Source organism: Gossypium hirsutum, chromosome D06, assembly GCF_007990345.1.
Source record: "Gossypium hirsutum isolate 1008001.06 chromosome D06, Gossypium_hirsutum_v2.1, whole genome shotgun sequence".
NCBI lineage: Eukaryota > Viridiplantae > Streptophyta > Magnoliopsida > Malvales > Malvaceae > Gossypium > Gossypium hirsutum.
Window position 1 is genome coordinate 4,219,281 of NC_053442.1, and position 13,984 is coordinate 4,233,264.

Genomic DNA, 13,984 nt, shown 5'->3' on the forward strand with positions numbered 1-13,984 from the left:
TTTGATTGACTCGTGACACCAATTTAGTCAGGCAATTAAATATAATATAGATATAAATATAAATAAAGTGGTTTTACACCATTTCATAGTTTTTTTTATGATTATATTTTAACAAGTCAATTGTCATATTTCATACCATATTCATGTAGATCGTGTATGTCAAGTTTGGCATAAATTAAAATTTTCTAACTATTTGTTTTATATAAAAAAGACTTAACCGTTAAATATATATATTAATATAAACAATATTTTAGATCGATATGATAAAAATATCAGGTTGATTAAAAATATTTACCTACATTTTAAGTATAAATATTAATAGTATAAAAAGTTGCAAAAAATGAAAATTCACTTAAAATTTACACATGCTGTAAAGTAAATCTCTCCCCTATAAGTAGAGTTATGGATATATATTCAGAGTGATGATTAAAACTTCGATGATATATTTAAATAATACATGTTCGAATCTTATAATCCTCGATCCTTTCTTTTTTAGTGGATTACAATAAGAAGGTAAAGCCGTAATAGCAACGCGATTAATATAACTCTTATCCAAAATTTTAATTGTAACATTTTTATAAAATTAATTAGTTGTGAATTTTTTTTAACTAATGTCTTTTAATTGTAGCATTTATGATAACGTCTTACATGTAATAATTAATAATTTGACTAATATTGTAAAATTTTAATACGTCGAAGGTGATAAATTTAATAATATTATTAAGACAATCATTAGTAAAATCTAAAATAATAATAAAATTAAAATTCTTTCGCCATATCTGAAATTAAATTAAAAATAATAAAATAAAATAAATATTTTTTTTCAAAATATAAACTATTAATGTTAAATGGGTATAAATAATATTTCTGTATATACATTTGTTTGACAAAATTTTAACTTTTAAGGAAAATTCCAAAATCAATAAATACCATACGAGTGCAGGAAGAAGGATTGACTGCTTCTACTTATTAATTATTAGGGTAAACTACCAAAATAGTCACTTTTGTTTACCTCAAGTTACATTTTAGTCATTTATTTTTGAAATGTTACGTTTTAGTCACTTACATTATCGCGTTGTAACATTTTAGTCACTGAGCCTTTAATTGATGTTAATGGTGTAACGGTAATCTAATGTGGCATGTTAAGTCATCATTTCAAACAAAAATTGCAGGTTAATTTATACAACCAGTCCCCATATTTTTTCATTTTGAGTAATTTAATTTTTTTTCTTTTATGTTCTTTTAACTTTTCTTTTCTTTTTTTTTCCATTGTCTTCTGCTTCTCCCTTTGTTTTCTTCTCTTCTCCATTTCTTTTAATTTTTCTATATTTTCCATTTGTTAAAACTAATCCCTACTTTTATTTTTTGACAAATTAAAATTTTCGAGTGAGGCGAGCTTGTGGATTAGTTTTAACAAATGAAAAGCATAGAAAAACTACGTTAAAAGAAATGAAGAAGGGAGGAAAACAGAGGGAGAAGCATAGAAGAGTAGAAAAAAGAAAGGAAAGTTAAAAGAAAAAAATTAAACCGCTCAAAAAGAAAAAATATAGGGACCAATTGTATAATTTAACTTAAAATTTTCATTTGAAATGATGTTTTAACGTGCCACGTCAGCTTCCCATCACACCGTTGACGACAGTTAACGGTTCAACGACTAAAATGTAACATGAGGCAAACAAGAATGACTATGTTGGTAATTTACCCAAATTATTAGTATTATTATTATATTAGTAGTATTTATAATTTATTTAAATTATATAAAAAACCAAATTGAAAAATGATAAATTTTAAGAATTAATTATTATATAAAAAGACAAAAACAAATTTAATTATAAAATTGATAACACTATGGGAATCCAACATTTTGTAAAACAACATAGATTTTATTGTTGATTTATAATTGGATTTAACTATTTTTATATTAGTAGTGGAGTAAGCAGTAAGCATCAACAAAAACAGATTTTGACTAGTGGACCACTGTAGTTTCATTATTTGGTTTTTCAAAAGGTTTAATTTTGTCCCCAGTCCCTGTAGTTTTAGACAACATTTAGTCTTTTCCCAGAATTTTAGTTTCTCCTTTGAAATATTTTTAAATCAGACAAATAAAAGGGTAAATTACTGAAATTAGAAGTAGAAGTATTAAATTTTCAAAAGTGTGAAAATTACTGGACTGGGACCGAATTAGACCCTTTTTAAAAATTTTTATTTTTGTAAAAAAGTATCCTAAAATTATGAAATTAAATTATTACCATTAATTATTCCACTAATCAACCACCTAAAATAATCTTATTTATAAACCGACCAAAATCTCAGCCGAGCTATACCAAAACCAAAATAAACAAGAATTAAAATCCAAAATTAGAAGCCAAAAAAAAAAAATCATAACTGACCGCTTTAGCTTTCTCTCACTAGCGGAAACCCAAAGGGAAACTGCAGAAAAACTGCCGAAAACGGGGAGTTTGAGGTTTTGATTTTTGATTCTCTGTAACTTTTCCATTTAATGGTGGTGCTTCCACATTGTTTCTCGCCTGCTTTGTTTTAGGGAAGAAAGGTTTTTATTTTTATTTTTATTTTTTTATTATGTAATTTTGTTTTATTTATTCTATTTAGGAGGGAAGAATGAAAGAGAAGATGCAGTGGCCGTGGCCGTGGCGGAGGCGGAAAGTGGTGGTGGTGGTGGTGCTGAGGAAGTTGCTAACGTGCGCTATATGTGTAATAGCTTTGATGGGATTGCTTTCTGTTCGCGTACACGTGTTTCCTTCTTCTAAAGTCTCCGACTTGACTGATCCTTACAAGCTCCCTACCGTCACTCAAGTAAGTATTATCTCTTTCTTTGATTTAGGGTTTCCTTTTTTTTCATTTTCCTCTCCAAGCTTTAGTGTTCTTTCTTCCATAAAATAAAATTTATGTATGATACTAATGTGGAAACTTATATATATATTTTCCGTGATTTGCATATTTATATAATTTGTTTTTTTTCTCCATTTCTGTAGCAGCATGAATTAAATTACCAGAAATTAAGTGCCGAGAAAAAGTGGACACAGGAGCTAACTCCGCCTCATTTATCGAAAGAGCAGGCTCCGCCTCATCTATCCAAAGCTCCTCTTTCGTCTCACAAGGTTTTCGTGTTCTTTTCATTTATTGGATAATTCTCTGTTTGGTTGCTGAGAAAAAAAGAGAGGAAAAGGTTGTTGCTATAAATTGGACTATCTCATTGACATTGCGACCTGTTTGATTTCTTTAATCCATTTGAAAGATAGTTGACTGGTTATTGACTTATTGGAAATTAAATACCTAATCCCTTTCTGGGGAGTGTTTTGATTTTCTTACTGGTCGTTTAATTTGTTTGGTACCTTGTTGGTGTTCGGCGAGGATTGTGGTTCTAGTCAAGTAGGTAGAAGTATTGATGCAAAGTAGTCATGCATCTTTCATGTTTTTTCACTCCTTTAGATTTGACAGTTGAATGGTGCCAATGGAAGTCTGGATTTTGAGAAGTTGTGGAAGCAACCTTCTAATCGCGATTTCGTGCCCTGTGTGCAGCCCGGTTCTAATTATACGGGTAGGTTTGGATTTCTTTTTTGATGTGTCTACTAAGTACCTGTTTATTCATTTTTAATTTATGGTTTGTTTGCGCAGCCCCTGATGAGTCAAGAGGCTACCTTCTAGTTCATACAAATGGTGGGCTCAACCAAATGCGAGCTGGGGTCTGTATCTCTTTCCTTTTCATGGCTGAATTCTAGTTTGATAATATATATGTATGTATATGTATACATGGTGTCAATATCTGCTATATTTTGGTGTATATGGCTGGGTAAAATGAGACTTGTCATAACTTGGATTAGAAGAAACATAGTCTTCTATGAATGTTGTGGAACTACAATACTTGCATGCTTTTCCAATACTTCTTAATGTAAGCTTGATCTTACTAGGTTTCCTCTTTCTATAAAGATATTTTGAAGTTGTCTTCTTTTGTTTGTTGAAATTTGTCCAATTCTCCTAAAACTCACAATGGTTTCGGATTCCTATGTATATGGTATGATACTGAATGATTAAATTGTTACTTGTGTTAAAGTTTGCTGATAAAAATAGTGGAACCATGGTACTATAGCCATTATATCAGTTTTTCTGAATTATTTAGCTGACTGGAGTCTCTTTCTTGAATTACAGATATGTGACATGGTTGCTGTAGCCCGCATAATAAATGCCACCCTTGTAGTTCCAGAACTTGATAAACGGTCATTTTGGCAAGATACTAGGTAGCCTCCCTTCTTCAAGTCATAATCTTTACAAAAATAGCACTACTTTCTATTTCTGACTGAGGTTTTTCTTTTGGTTGTGATGGATATACATTTTCTTATTTGTTGATTTGCAGCAATTTCTCTGATGTTTTTGATGAGGACCATTTTATTAATGCTCTGGCTAATGATGTTAAAGTCATAAAAAAGCTTCCTAAGGATTTGTCTTCTGCTACCAAAGTAGTTATGCATTTTAGAAGCTGGTCTGGTTTGGAGTACTACCGGGATGAAATAGCTAGTCTGTGGGAAGAATTTCAGGTTTGTTTGTTGAAGCTTTTATTTTGATTATGCCAATTGGTATATTAATTCTTCCTGATTATGCTTATCTCTCCCTGTTTTACCAGGTTATTCGAGCCGCTAAATCTGATTCTCGCCTAGCAAACAACCATCTGCCTCCTGACATACAAATGCTTCGCTGTCGTGCTTGCTACGAAGCACTTCGTTTTTCCCCCAAAATTGAAGCAATGGGGAAAGTAATTACTTTGACCTGAATATCAATCTAATTCTTGTAGTCTTTTCTTTTGTTTCTATATTTGTCATACTTATTAAGTTGTTGACTATTGAAGTTGTTGGTTGATCGAATGAGAGCATATGGTCCTTTCATTGCGTTGCATTTACGATATGAAAAAGACATGCTTGCCTTTAGTGGTTGCACACATGGTTTATCTGATGTTGAAGCTGAAGAGCTGAGGACAATCAGGTATAGCACTTGGCTACCTCTCTATATATGCACAGTGGAAGTTTGAAAAAGAGTTGTAAGGTGGAGGAGGAGAGTATTGCTTTTTATTGTACACAATACTACCTAGTCCTCTGTTTGGATTAGAGATCAACTCTTCGTTTTGCCACTTTCTTTCTGAATGTGCAGAGAAAACACTGCCTATTGGAAAATCAAGGACATTAATGCAACGGAACAGAGATCCAGAGGATATTGCCCCTTAACCCCAACAGAGGTTGGGATTTTTCTAACTGGTCTGGGATACCCATCAAACACCCCTATATACATTGCTGCTGGAGAGATATATGGGGGTGATACTCATATGGCTGATCTACGGTCTCGCTATCCCATTTTAATGAGCAAGGTAGGTTTTCATTTGGATCACTTCTTTTTGGGTCAGTAGTGAATAAACATAACATCAAATATTTGCTACTTAATGTTAACTGAGATTTTGAAGTTTATTAATCAAATATTATTATAGTGAGACTGATTTTTAATGATATTTATACCGGTTCTTTTATCTAGTTGGTGAATAAGGACTAACATGGAGTTGTAATGTTGTCTTGTATCTTCTGGTATTTTGAAGGAAAAATTGGCTTCTGTTGAGGAGCTTGAACCATTCACCAACCATGCATCTCAAATGGCTGCACTCGATTACATTGTATCTGTGGAAAGTGATGTCTTCATTCCATCACACTCTGGAAACATGGCAAGAGCAGTTGAAGGGCACCGTCGATTTCTGGGACATAGGAAAACCATCTCTCCTGACAGGCTAGTCAAATTATTTTCTGGAACTCGTCTTGTTTATATATGTATGATTTATATCCTAATTTTTTGTGGTTTACTGAAGTTCCTTTATTCTCTCCTTCAGGAAAGCACTAGTCCGCCTATTTGACAAAATCGAAAAGGGGTTATTGATGGAAGGCAGAAAGGTTTCCAATCGAATCAGTGAAATACACAAAAAACTGTATGTTGCTTGTCCGAAAATTAATTAGATGTTGCTTAGAGAGTGACTTCATTTTTATCATTCCTGCATGTACAACAGAAAATAGTTCCCTTTCAAGTTATTGTTTGTTTCATGGATTGTGTGCTACAGGCAAGGATCACCGAGGAGGAGAAGAGGTCCTGTATCAGGAACTAAGGGCATGGACAGGTTTCGTTCAGAAGAAGCATTTTATGTAAATCCGTTACCCGACTGCTTGTGCAAGAGGGTATCTGAGAATGTAAATGCATCTACTGCCAGTATGAGATGATAGATGAGATACTGCACAAACAAATGCATTTTTATCGAAGATCCCCAGTCTCGTTGTGTGGTGGCACCTGGCTTACGGTAATGTTAATTGTTATCTGTTATCGATGAATCAGATATATTCATATGGCTTGGGGGGGGGTTCCACTGCAAGAATGGGGGACGCGGAAGTGTATATATTGTTGAGTTTTAGGAAATTGATTCCGATTCGACAGGGTATTTTAGCTAAGGCTAAAACGAGGGGAAGGAAATTCACATGCTCTAGTGATGTTTAATTACTTTGGCTAGGATTCTGCAGTGCCATAGGTGGCATTTCATAATTTGTGCACATGATATTTGTACTACCGCTTAAAGAAATAATAATTAATGTGAACTATTTCCATCTATTAATTTTCAATTATCTCCATTGCTTTTCTTGCATGTCTAATGTGATTCTTTCTTGTCGTTTACTTCAAGTGACGAAATGGAATGATACCAATGACAACAGAACTTAGCTGGCCGCCTGCCCCTAGTGATGGCAATAGGGTGGGGTGGGGTGGGGTGGGGCAGGTCGGATTTTTGCTCCACGAAGTCTTACCATTGCGTCTCAATTCTTACTCGACTCTTGACATAAAAAAACTTTCCCCTAACCAGCCCTTGAAATTTTATAGAAAACCCAACCTTGACCCAAGTTTTTCAATTATTTGATGACGTGACGAGGATTTGCTTATGTGTACACATAAATAATTATCTATATACTATATATCAAGGCTTTCATTGAATTAATATCACATAATGATTAGGTCATTATCAGAAGGTTATTTTTACAAAAGAACAAATATTATTTTGAGTGTTTTTATGTCTTTTTATATCTTAAAAAATACATATGGATGATAAGAATTATTAGATTTGAACTCAAAAATATTTTGATCTTCCTTATATTAATTTTATCATTTCAATTAAAATTACATTCGACTTTTATTTTTTAAAAATGTTTTTATCCATATTATGATTGTGTCCTGGGAGTGTTTTAGAATTAAAATTTAAGGGTTAAATCTAAATAATAAATATAATAAGAGGTAATTTCATAAATATCTCGAGACAAGATAGATTTATCCTAAATCCAATTATTTTTAAAAACTAACCCGACCCGAAATATCTCATCGGATCAGATTGAATCGGAACTTGTTGGTTTCGGATAGTTTTTAGGGTGATCCCTTCCCTGGCCCTAGGCTAAGGGTATTGCAATCTAATCCAAAGTTCTCTTGTTTGCTTAAGTTGTTTTCTGTTCTCTGACCCAAATATAGGAAAAAGGAAGCCCATGGCGGCAGCAGGTTCGTTTCTAATTTCTATGGCTTAACAAATACCCACTAATTTGGGTCCATTAACCGATCCCATAGTCGAAACACACAAACAAAAGAATCAAGATTATGATAGATAAATAGATAGAGATAAGGATGATCCAAAATCATCGATGCTATTGCATACTCCACACGTACTCACTACTCTCACCCCCACCACCACCACCCTTGTCCCTTTCACATATCTGCTCTCTCTTGCTTGTGCCAAACAAAACTCTGTTACAAGGAAATTGGTTTAGCAATTAGGGAAGATGGAGGCAATGAGGGTGTCTTTCCTTTCAACCACACCTTTAGTTTCTCTCGTCCCTGTCTCTGACCCTTCTCTCAATTCTCCCTCTATTGCTGCTACTAGATACCTCACTCGTCCTGTAAGTTCTTTTCTTTGACCTACATTCCCTTTGAAATGCTTACTAATGATCTGGGTTGTTTGAATTTTTAGTGTTTGATTTCATGCACTGGAATTTTCAGGTTGCTATTCGTTGTAGTAATAATAATACCCAATCTGTTGATGTTTGTGGTGAATATGGTTTTCATCGTAGAGATGTTCTTAAGTGCATTGGAGCATCCGTTGGCATGGTAAGCTGGAAGAAGATGATATTATGTAATTTACAATTGATATATGTGTATGTTTCTAATTTACCTTTTTAAACCATTTAAGCTTTACATAGGTGGATATAGTATGCCATAGTGTGAACCATGAACATGTACTTCCTCTTGAATTAGAATTTAATGTGGTGATAAGTTTTTGTCAGTTTTGACCTTTCTTTTAGGAATTACTTGCAAGTTCAGGATCATGGGTTGAAATGGCAAGTGCTGCTGATTTGATACAACGAAGACAACGGTCCGAGTTTCTCTGTAAGTTACTCTTTAGTATAGTTTCACCTCTAAATTGACTAAGATGCAACTATTATGCTAAATGGTATTCCAACATTTTTCTTCTGCAGCAAGTATTAAGGAAACCTTGGCTAAAGCTATGACGGTATGCTTACATATCCTGTTTAGAGCCTCGAAAGTGAAGACTAGCATTTGTGTCTGTCGACATAATTTACGGTTTCGCATTGAATTTGTTATGCTCGTAATGGTCATTTTGTTAAGGCTTAACACCTATTGTGGCCCCTGTACTATAGTGAAATTCTTACTTTGGTCCTTTTACTATTGTTTTTTTCACTCTGCCCCTTGACTATTTTTGTTAAAATAAAATATGGTGCGGTTGTTTAAGCCAATCAAGTGCAAACACTTGGACAATGGTAAAAGGGCTGAAGTGAGAATTTGACTATAGTACAGGGCCAAAGTGAGAATTTCATCGCAGTACATTGGCCAAAACAAGTATCAAGCCTATTGTCAAGGGGCGAATTTGCAAACACATGGGATTTTTTTTTTTAATGAAAATGGTCAAGGGGCTAACATGATGGATGGAACGAAAGTAGATAGGGCAAAGTGACCAAAGAAATAGTAAAAGGTTGAAGTGAAAATTTCACTAGAGTACAGGGGCCAATGAACATGTATTAACCTTTTGTTAATGTTATCTTTCAATCATTAATTTCAGGGAAACCCAGATCTTATCCCATCCATGCTAACTTTGGCATTGAATGATGCTATGACTTATGACAAGGTCAGATAAATGATTTTTGTTAAAAGGTTTTGGGAATTTTATACTATGTATCTTCTTTACTTCACTATATATGAAATGAAATAAAAATATAGTAACTTTCTGCTGCTTAAGTTTGTAGGCTACAAAATCTGGTGGCTCGAATGGATCAATTCGTTTTAGGTATGTCATGTTTTTACACGCTGAATATAAGTTTGTGCTCAGGAACTATGTGATATATGCCAATTTGTTCTCCATTATAGATGTCTAAAATGAAACTAGAGGGGTTAATTATGCAAACAACCTACAAATGAAGTTTCTCACTTGAAGGCAAGTGATGTGTGCTGTTCTTAAGGTAGCCATTTATTGTACTGACACTAAGGTCGATATTGTTTTACTATTGAGCTGTTTCTATCTTTTAAAATGTAGATAATAAAGGGATTTCCTTGACTTATCTAATGTATTGCCAACAAACATGTTTTGCTAATAAACCTTCCTTAAGTGTGACTCGGAAGAATCGCTTGCTTTAGCTTCTCATTCATGTTTTAATTTCTTTTGTTTCTTATCTTTTTTCTTGCTTAAAGCTCAGAGTTAAGCCGACCTGAAAATAAAGGGCTTGCTGCTGCTATGAGTTTGTTAGATGAAGCTAAGAAGGAAATCGATTCTTATTCCAAGGGAGGACCTATCTCGTATGCGGATCTCATCCAATATGCAGGTGATATGTTGTAACGTTTGATATTTCAAGTTTTGTTGTAGCTATCTAGCAATGAGTTTAGAATTATACAAGAAGCAGATAATTAGTACTCACCGACACGGCATTTATTTATTTCTTAACAGCTCAAGCTGCTGTCAAGTCTACTTTTCTGGCAGCTGCTATTCGCAAATGTGGTGGGAATGAAGATAAAGGACGTACACTTTATGCAGCATATGGTTCAAGTGGGCAGGTGTTTTCTTTTCTATTAGCTTATTTCATTTCTTTAAGCCAAAATTCTATCAGCTCGCATCTAATCCGTTACCGGTGTTTCCTCCTCGAGTTTGTAGTCTTAAATACTGTAAATGTGATTGAAGTTGGCACTTCACTATTATTGATACTGTTACTGTTATATTGTGCCGATACTGTTACTGTTAAATTCTATCAGCTCGCATCTAATCCGTTACCGGTGTTTCCTCCTCGAGTTTGTAGTCTTAAATACTGTAAATGTGATTGAAGTTGGCACTTCACTATTATTGATACTGTTACTGTTATATTGTGCCGATAGTGGGGCTTGTTCGACCGGCAGTTTGGACGAAGTGATGCTGAAGAGCCAGACCCAGAGGGAAGAGTGCCTATTTGGGAGAAAGCAAGTGTGCAGGAAATGAAAGATAAGTTCAAAGAAATTGGCTTTGGTCCCCGTCAGGTAGTTCCTCATTTGTGTTTTCCGGTCACAATCATGCATGCACCCTAATCCGAGTCTTTATTTTCTCTTCTTGGTTGATCAGCTTGCCGTGATGTCTGCATTCTTGGGTCCAGAACAAAGTGCTACAGAGGCTTTATTGGTCAATGATCCAGAAGTTACTCTTTGGGTTCAAAAATACCAGCGGAGCCGAGAAACAGTGTCCCAGACAGATTATGAGGTTCGGTCATTATTTCTCCTTTTGTATTTCAATGTAGCAAGAGCTTAGTCCTTGCATGGTTGCCAAGTTCAATATAAGAAATCGTAATTACTTCCTGCTGAACATTAAACCCGGGTCTTGGTTTAAACTCGAGACTATGATTCTCCTGGTCCAGGTTGATCTGATAACCACACTCACAAAGCTAAGTTGCTTGGGGCAGCAAATCAATTATGAGGCATACACATATCCAGTCAAAAAGATTGAACTGAGCAAACTCAAATTATAGGCTGAGGAAGAAGAGAAAGCAACGTAATGGGGTATTAGCTCCGAAACAAGTTTTCCAAGTTGAATGTTCTTATCATCGCTTTAGCGTATTAAAAAAGAAGATATTTGTAACTGTTAATCAATCAATACAGACTTCAATTTCCATTTGAATGTTTATAACGCATTGTTGTTGCATTTTGTCAGCTTAATAAGTTCTTGGTCAATAGAAGTTTCATTCATAGAAACAGGTTTACAAGACAAAGCCCAGTAGGCTAGAAAGAAACGGAGCAAATCTGCTTGAATTTTATAAAGAGGAAGTGATGGTGGAAACACTCACCGGTCCAACATAATGCGTAAGCTCCGTCAATGTCCGTTGCAATGAATACGTCTCTATTAACTTGACGCAATAAGTGTGAACAGCTCAAATTAAATCAGGCAATCTCATACAAGGACATACTCACTCACACTGAAGGAAGTTAAAACCACCATGGCATTTGGGGGGGGGGCCAAGGATGATGCTAATGACAAGTAGACTGAGGCCAACATATTATTATGTCAAAAAATGGAATAAACATAAAAAGGAAAGGCCAAGAGGGGGAGAGGCCGAAGAGCTTTGAGCCTCGCATTCTCACCCCATCCACAACCAAAAACTGACCAACAAAGCCACCAGAAGCAAAGAGGTCAAAAAGGCCAACGAAGAGACCAAGGTAAAAAACAAACGAGAAGTGGTGAAATGGGGGAGGGGAGGGAAATGAAGGATCGTTGCCAGAAAGAGACGCCATCAGGGGACTGTCGATAGTCTCATCATTGGCAACAGAGGAAGAGGGGGACAAAGAAGGAAAACAAAGATTTTAAAGAAGAAGAAACTGGAAGAGGAAGAGAGGAGAAGGAAGAGCAAAAGCAAGGGGAAGGGGAAGAGGAGGGAAAGAGAGGAAGAGAAGGAAGAGGGGGATGTTAACATTTTTAACCACTTGCTTCTTAAGCCTATAACGAATCTAATTGTGTTTACAAAGGTGTTATCGAAAGAATAATAATAAGTAACAGCCTCCAATAAGTGTGGGGTGTAATGATAAGGCACATTGCACTCCTAAAAAGAGAACGTTGTTTTGAACCTTGGGGATCACATTATATGATCGGCAAACTCGAAAATGGAGTGTAAAACGGACATGTACCAAAAAGATAATAAGGAAAAGTCATTCTAATGAATAATTTAAGAAGTTAAATAATAATTCAAATAAATTAATTTAATTTCAAGTCATCTATTGCCTGCCTTGAAAAAATTGTAATTATTGTAGATAGTAATCCATGCAATTTATTTCTCATTCATCCTTTTGTCAATTTACTCGGTTCTTTTGTGCAATCCGTTCATTGGTATAATAAGCTAGCAGAGTGCTCAAATGAACATATTTAATTAGGGATAAAATAATTTGTAATTAAGTTTTGACTTTTTGTCTTTTAATTACAAAGATATTTAATGGAGTCAATCCACTAAGTGAACTTCCCATTATCAAGCTTTAGTCCAATGAGCTTATAATATGTGCTACTCTAATAGGATATTCATGATTCTTTAAAGTTAAATTTGTTCATTTAATTTGATTTCTCTTTGTATCTCATAGTTATTACCGTATCTTTCATAATCCATACAATTCTTATGAGAAGATATCTTTTACTCTTATTATCAAGCTATGATTTCATTATTGTTATTGGAGCCATATCATGCATAAGACATGTACCCAATATATCAACTTTCGACCTACTACCTCGAGAGCATAAATCTTCTATATATTAAACTATACGAGTCATACACATATGGGCATTCAATTACTAAGGATTTAGATAAGTTACACTTTGGATGTCACAAGTGAATTAATCGACTGTCGAATCTAAGACTTATTCATCTTGAGTCATGTTCGATGTATTGTCAATTTAGATAATCACATCTATGTCTTTATTTTTAAAAGTTAATCGATCTTCGATAATCAAGACAAATTATCTTCCCAATTGAACTTATAGACCACACAATAGTTCTAACATGAGTCATTTGCTCAATTTGATCTCATGATCTAAAGACAATTTAACTTACCTACTAATATAAATTGTCTTCTTATACTACAAATCGAGCATATAATGCAACTTAATCCTTAGTAATTGAAAGGTGCAATCAATGAGGCCCTTAATTCAAAAATAATAATTAATTAGGCTCTCCGACAGATTGTTAAGGCCCCTACGGATCGTTAGTTGGCGTGGTGGGTAACGTGAACTGACATGAAAATTTTGATGATGTGGCAGCTGATGTGGAAAAATGTTGATGTAGAGGACTTAATTGATTTTTTATTAATTTACGAGGGCTTAATTTATTTTTTAATTATTTTAGAAGGGCTTAATTGATTTTTTACGTATTATATAAAATTTTTCAAATTTTATAAAAATATAAAAAATTATAAAAAGAGTAGTAAATTTAAATTTGTTTATAACATTTATAATTTTTAAAATTTTTTAATAAAAATTACTACTAACCATATTTATCAATGTACATTGATTATCTCTCAACCAAAACCATTACTGATGACCCACATTAAACCACCAAACACTAAATCTATTATTTTTCGAACCCTTTACCTGACACCTCATCCAAGTTTGATTACCCTCTTAGTTCAAGTTCCCCATTAAAATCTAATCCAATCCTTCAAAATTTTTTTAAAAAGTCTATAATTTTCTTATATATATATAATTTTTACAACTTTTTATACTTTCAAAAATTTTTTATAATCTTTTATTAATTTTTGTTGTTTTTATATAAATTTTTTTATCATTTCTTATTTTTATAATATTTATTTAATATTTTCATTATTTCATAACATATTAATAATATTTTATAAAATTTAGTAGTTTTTATAATTTTATAATTTTTATGATATTTGATAATTTTGGTAGATTTTC

General features: G+C 33.7%; 2 protein-coding genes across 5 annotated transcripts; both read left to right on the forward strand.

The window, feature by feature from the left end:
- Positions 1-2,307: 2,307 nt before the first annotated feature.
- On the forward strand, positions 2,308-6,656 carry LOC121218229 (O-fucosyltransferase 7). Of its 2 annotated transcripts, none has more exons than XM_041095094.1 (13): positions 2,308-2,464; positions 2,611-2,814; positions 2,994-3,119; positions 3,460-3,559; positions 3,637-3,704; positions 4,168-4,256; positions 4,373-4,553; positions 4,640-4,768; positions 4,862-4,995; positions 5,161-5,374; positions 5,597-5,781; positions 5,882-5,977; positions 6,107-6,656. In XM_041095094.1, exons 2-13 carry the CDS (start codon positions 2,620-2,622, stop codon positions 6,261-6,263), a joined length of 1,674 nt encoding a protein of 557 aa, XP_040951028.1. In that variant the 5' UTR covers positions 2,308-2,464; positions 2,611-2,619; the 3' UTR covers positions 6,264-6,656. The 2 variants fall into 2 exon arrangements, with proteins under 2 accessions (XP_040951028.1, XP_040951029.1); XM_041095095.1 differs by having other exon boundaries at positions 2,997-3,119.
- Positions 6,657-7,686: 1,030 nt separating this feature from the next.
- Positions 7,687-11,221, forward strand: LOC121218230 (thylakoid lumenal 29 kDa protein, chloroplastic). 3 transcript variants are annotated; one of them, XM_041095096.1, is made up of 11 exons: positions 7,687-7,967; positions 8,068-8,175; positions 8,370-8,454; positions 8,544-8,674; positions 9,146-9,211; positions 9,330-9,370; positions 9,772-9,902; positions 10,025-10,131; positions 10,447-10,584; positions 10,667-10,801; positions 10,956-11,221. In XM_041095096.1, the coding sequence occupies exons 1-11, from the start codon at positions 7,851-7,853 to the stop codon at positions 11,064-11,066; spliced, it is 1,170 nt and encodes a 389-aa protein (XP_040951030.1). In that variant the 5' UTR covers positions 7,687-7,850; the 3' UTR covers positions 11,067-11,221. The 3 variants fall into 3 exon arrangements, with proteins under 3 accessions (XP_040951030.1, XP_040951031.1, XP_040951032.1); XM_041095097.1 differs by having other exon boundaries at positions 8,544-8,578; XM_041095098.1 differs by lacking the exon at positions 10,956-11,221 and having other exon boundaries at positions 10,025-10,174; positions 10,317-10,584; positions 10,667-10,807.
- Positions 11,222-13,984: the final 2,763 nt, after the last annotated feature.

What these genes read in the sequence shown, in the direction of transcription:
- LOC121218229 (XM_041095094.1), top strand. Translation starts at nt 2,620, where the DNA reads ATGAAAGAGAAGATGCAGTGGCCGTGGCCGTGGCGGAGGCGGAAAGTG. An exon ending in GCCCGGTTCTAATTATACGG is followed by an intron (nt 3,560 to 3,636) that starts GTAGGTTTGGAT and finishes TTGTTTGCGCAG; the next exon opens with CCCCTGATGAGTCAAGAGGC. An exon ending in AAAACCATCTCTCCTGACAG is followed by an intron (nt 5,782 to 5,881) that starts GCTAGTCAAATT and finishes TCTCTCCTTCAG; the next exon opens with GAAAGCACTAGTCCGCCTAT.
- LOC121218230 (XM_041095096.1), top strand. Translation starts at nt 7,851, where the DNA reads ATGGAGGCAATGAGGGTGTCTTTCCTTTCAACCACACCTTTAGTTTCT. An exon ending in GGATCTCATCCAATATGCAG is followed by an intron (nt 9,903 to 10,024) that starts GTGATATGTTGT and finishes ATTTCTTAACAG; the next exon opens with CTCAAGCTGCTGTCAAGTCT. An exon ending in TTGGCTTTGGTCCCCGTCAG is followed by an intron (nt 10,585 to 10,666) that starts GTAGTTCCTCAT and finishes TTGGTTGATCAG; the next exon opens with CTTGCCGTGATGTCTGCATT.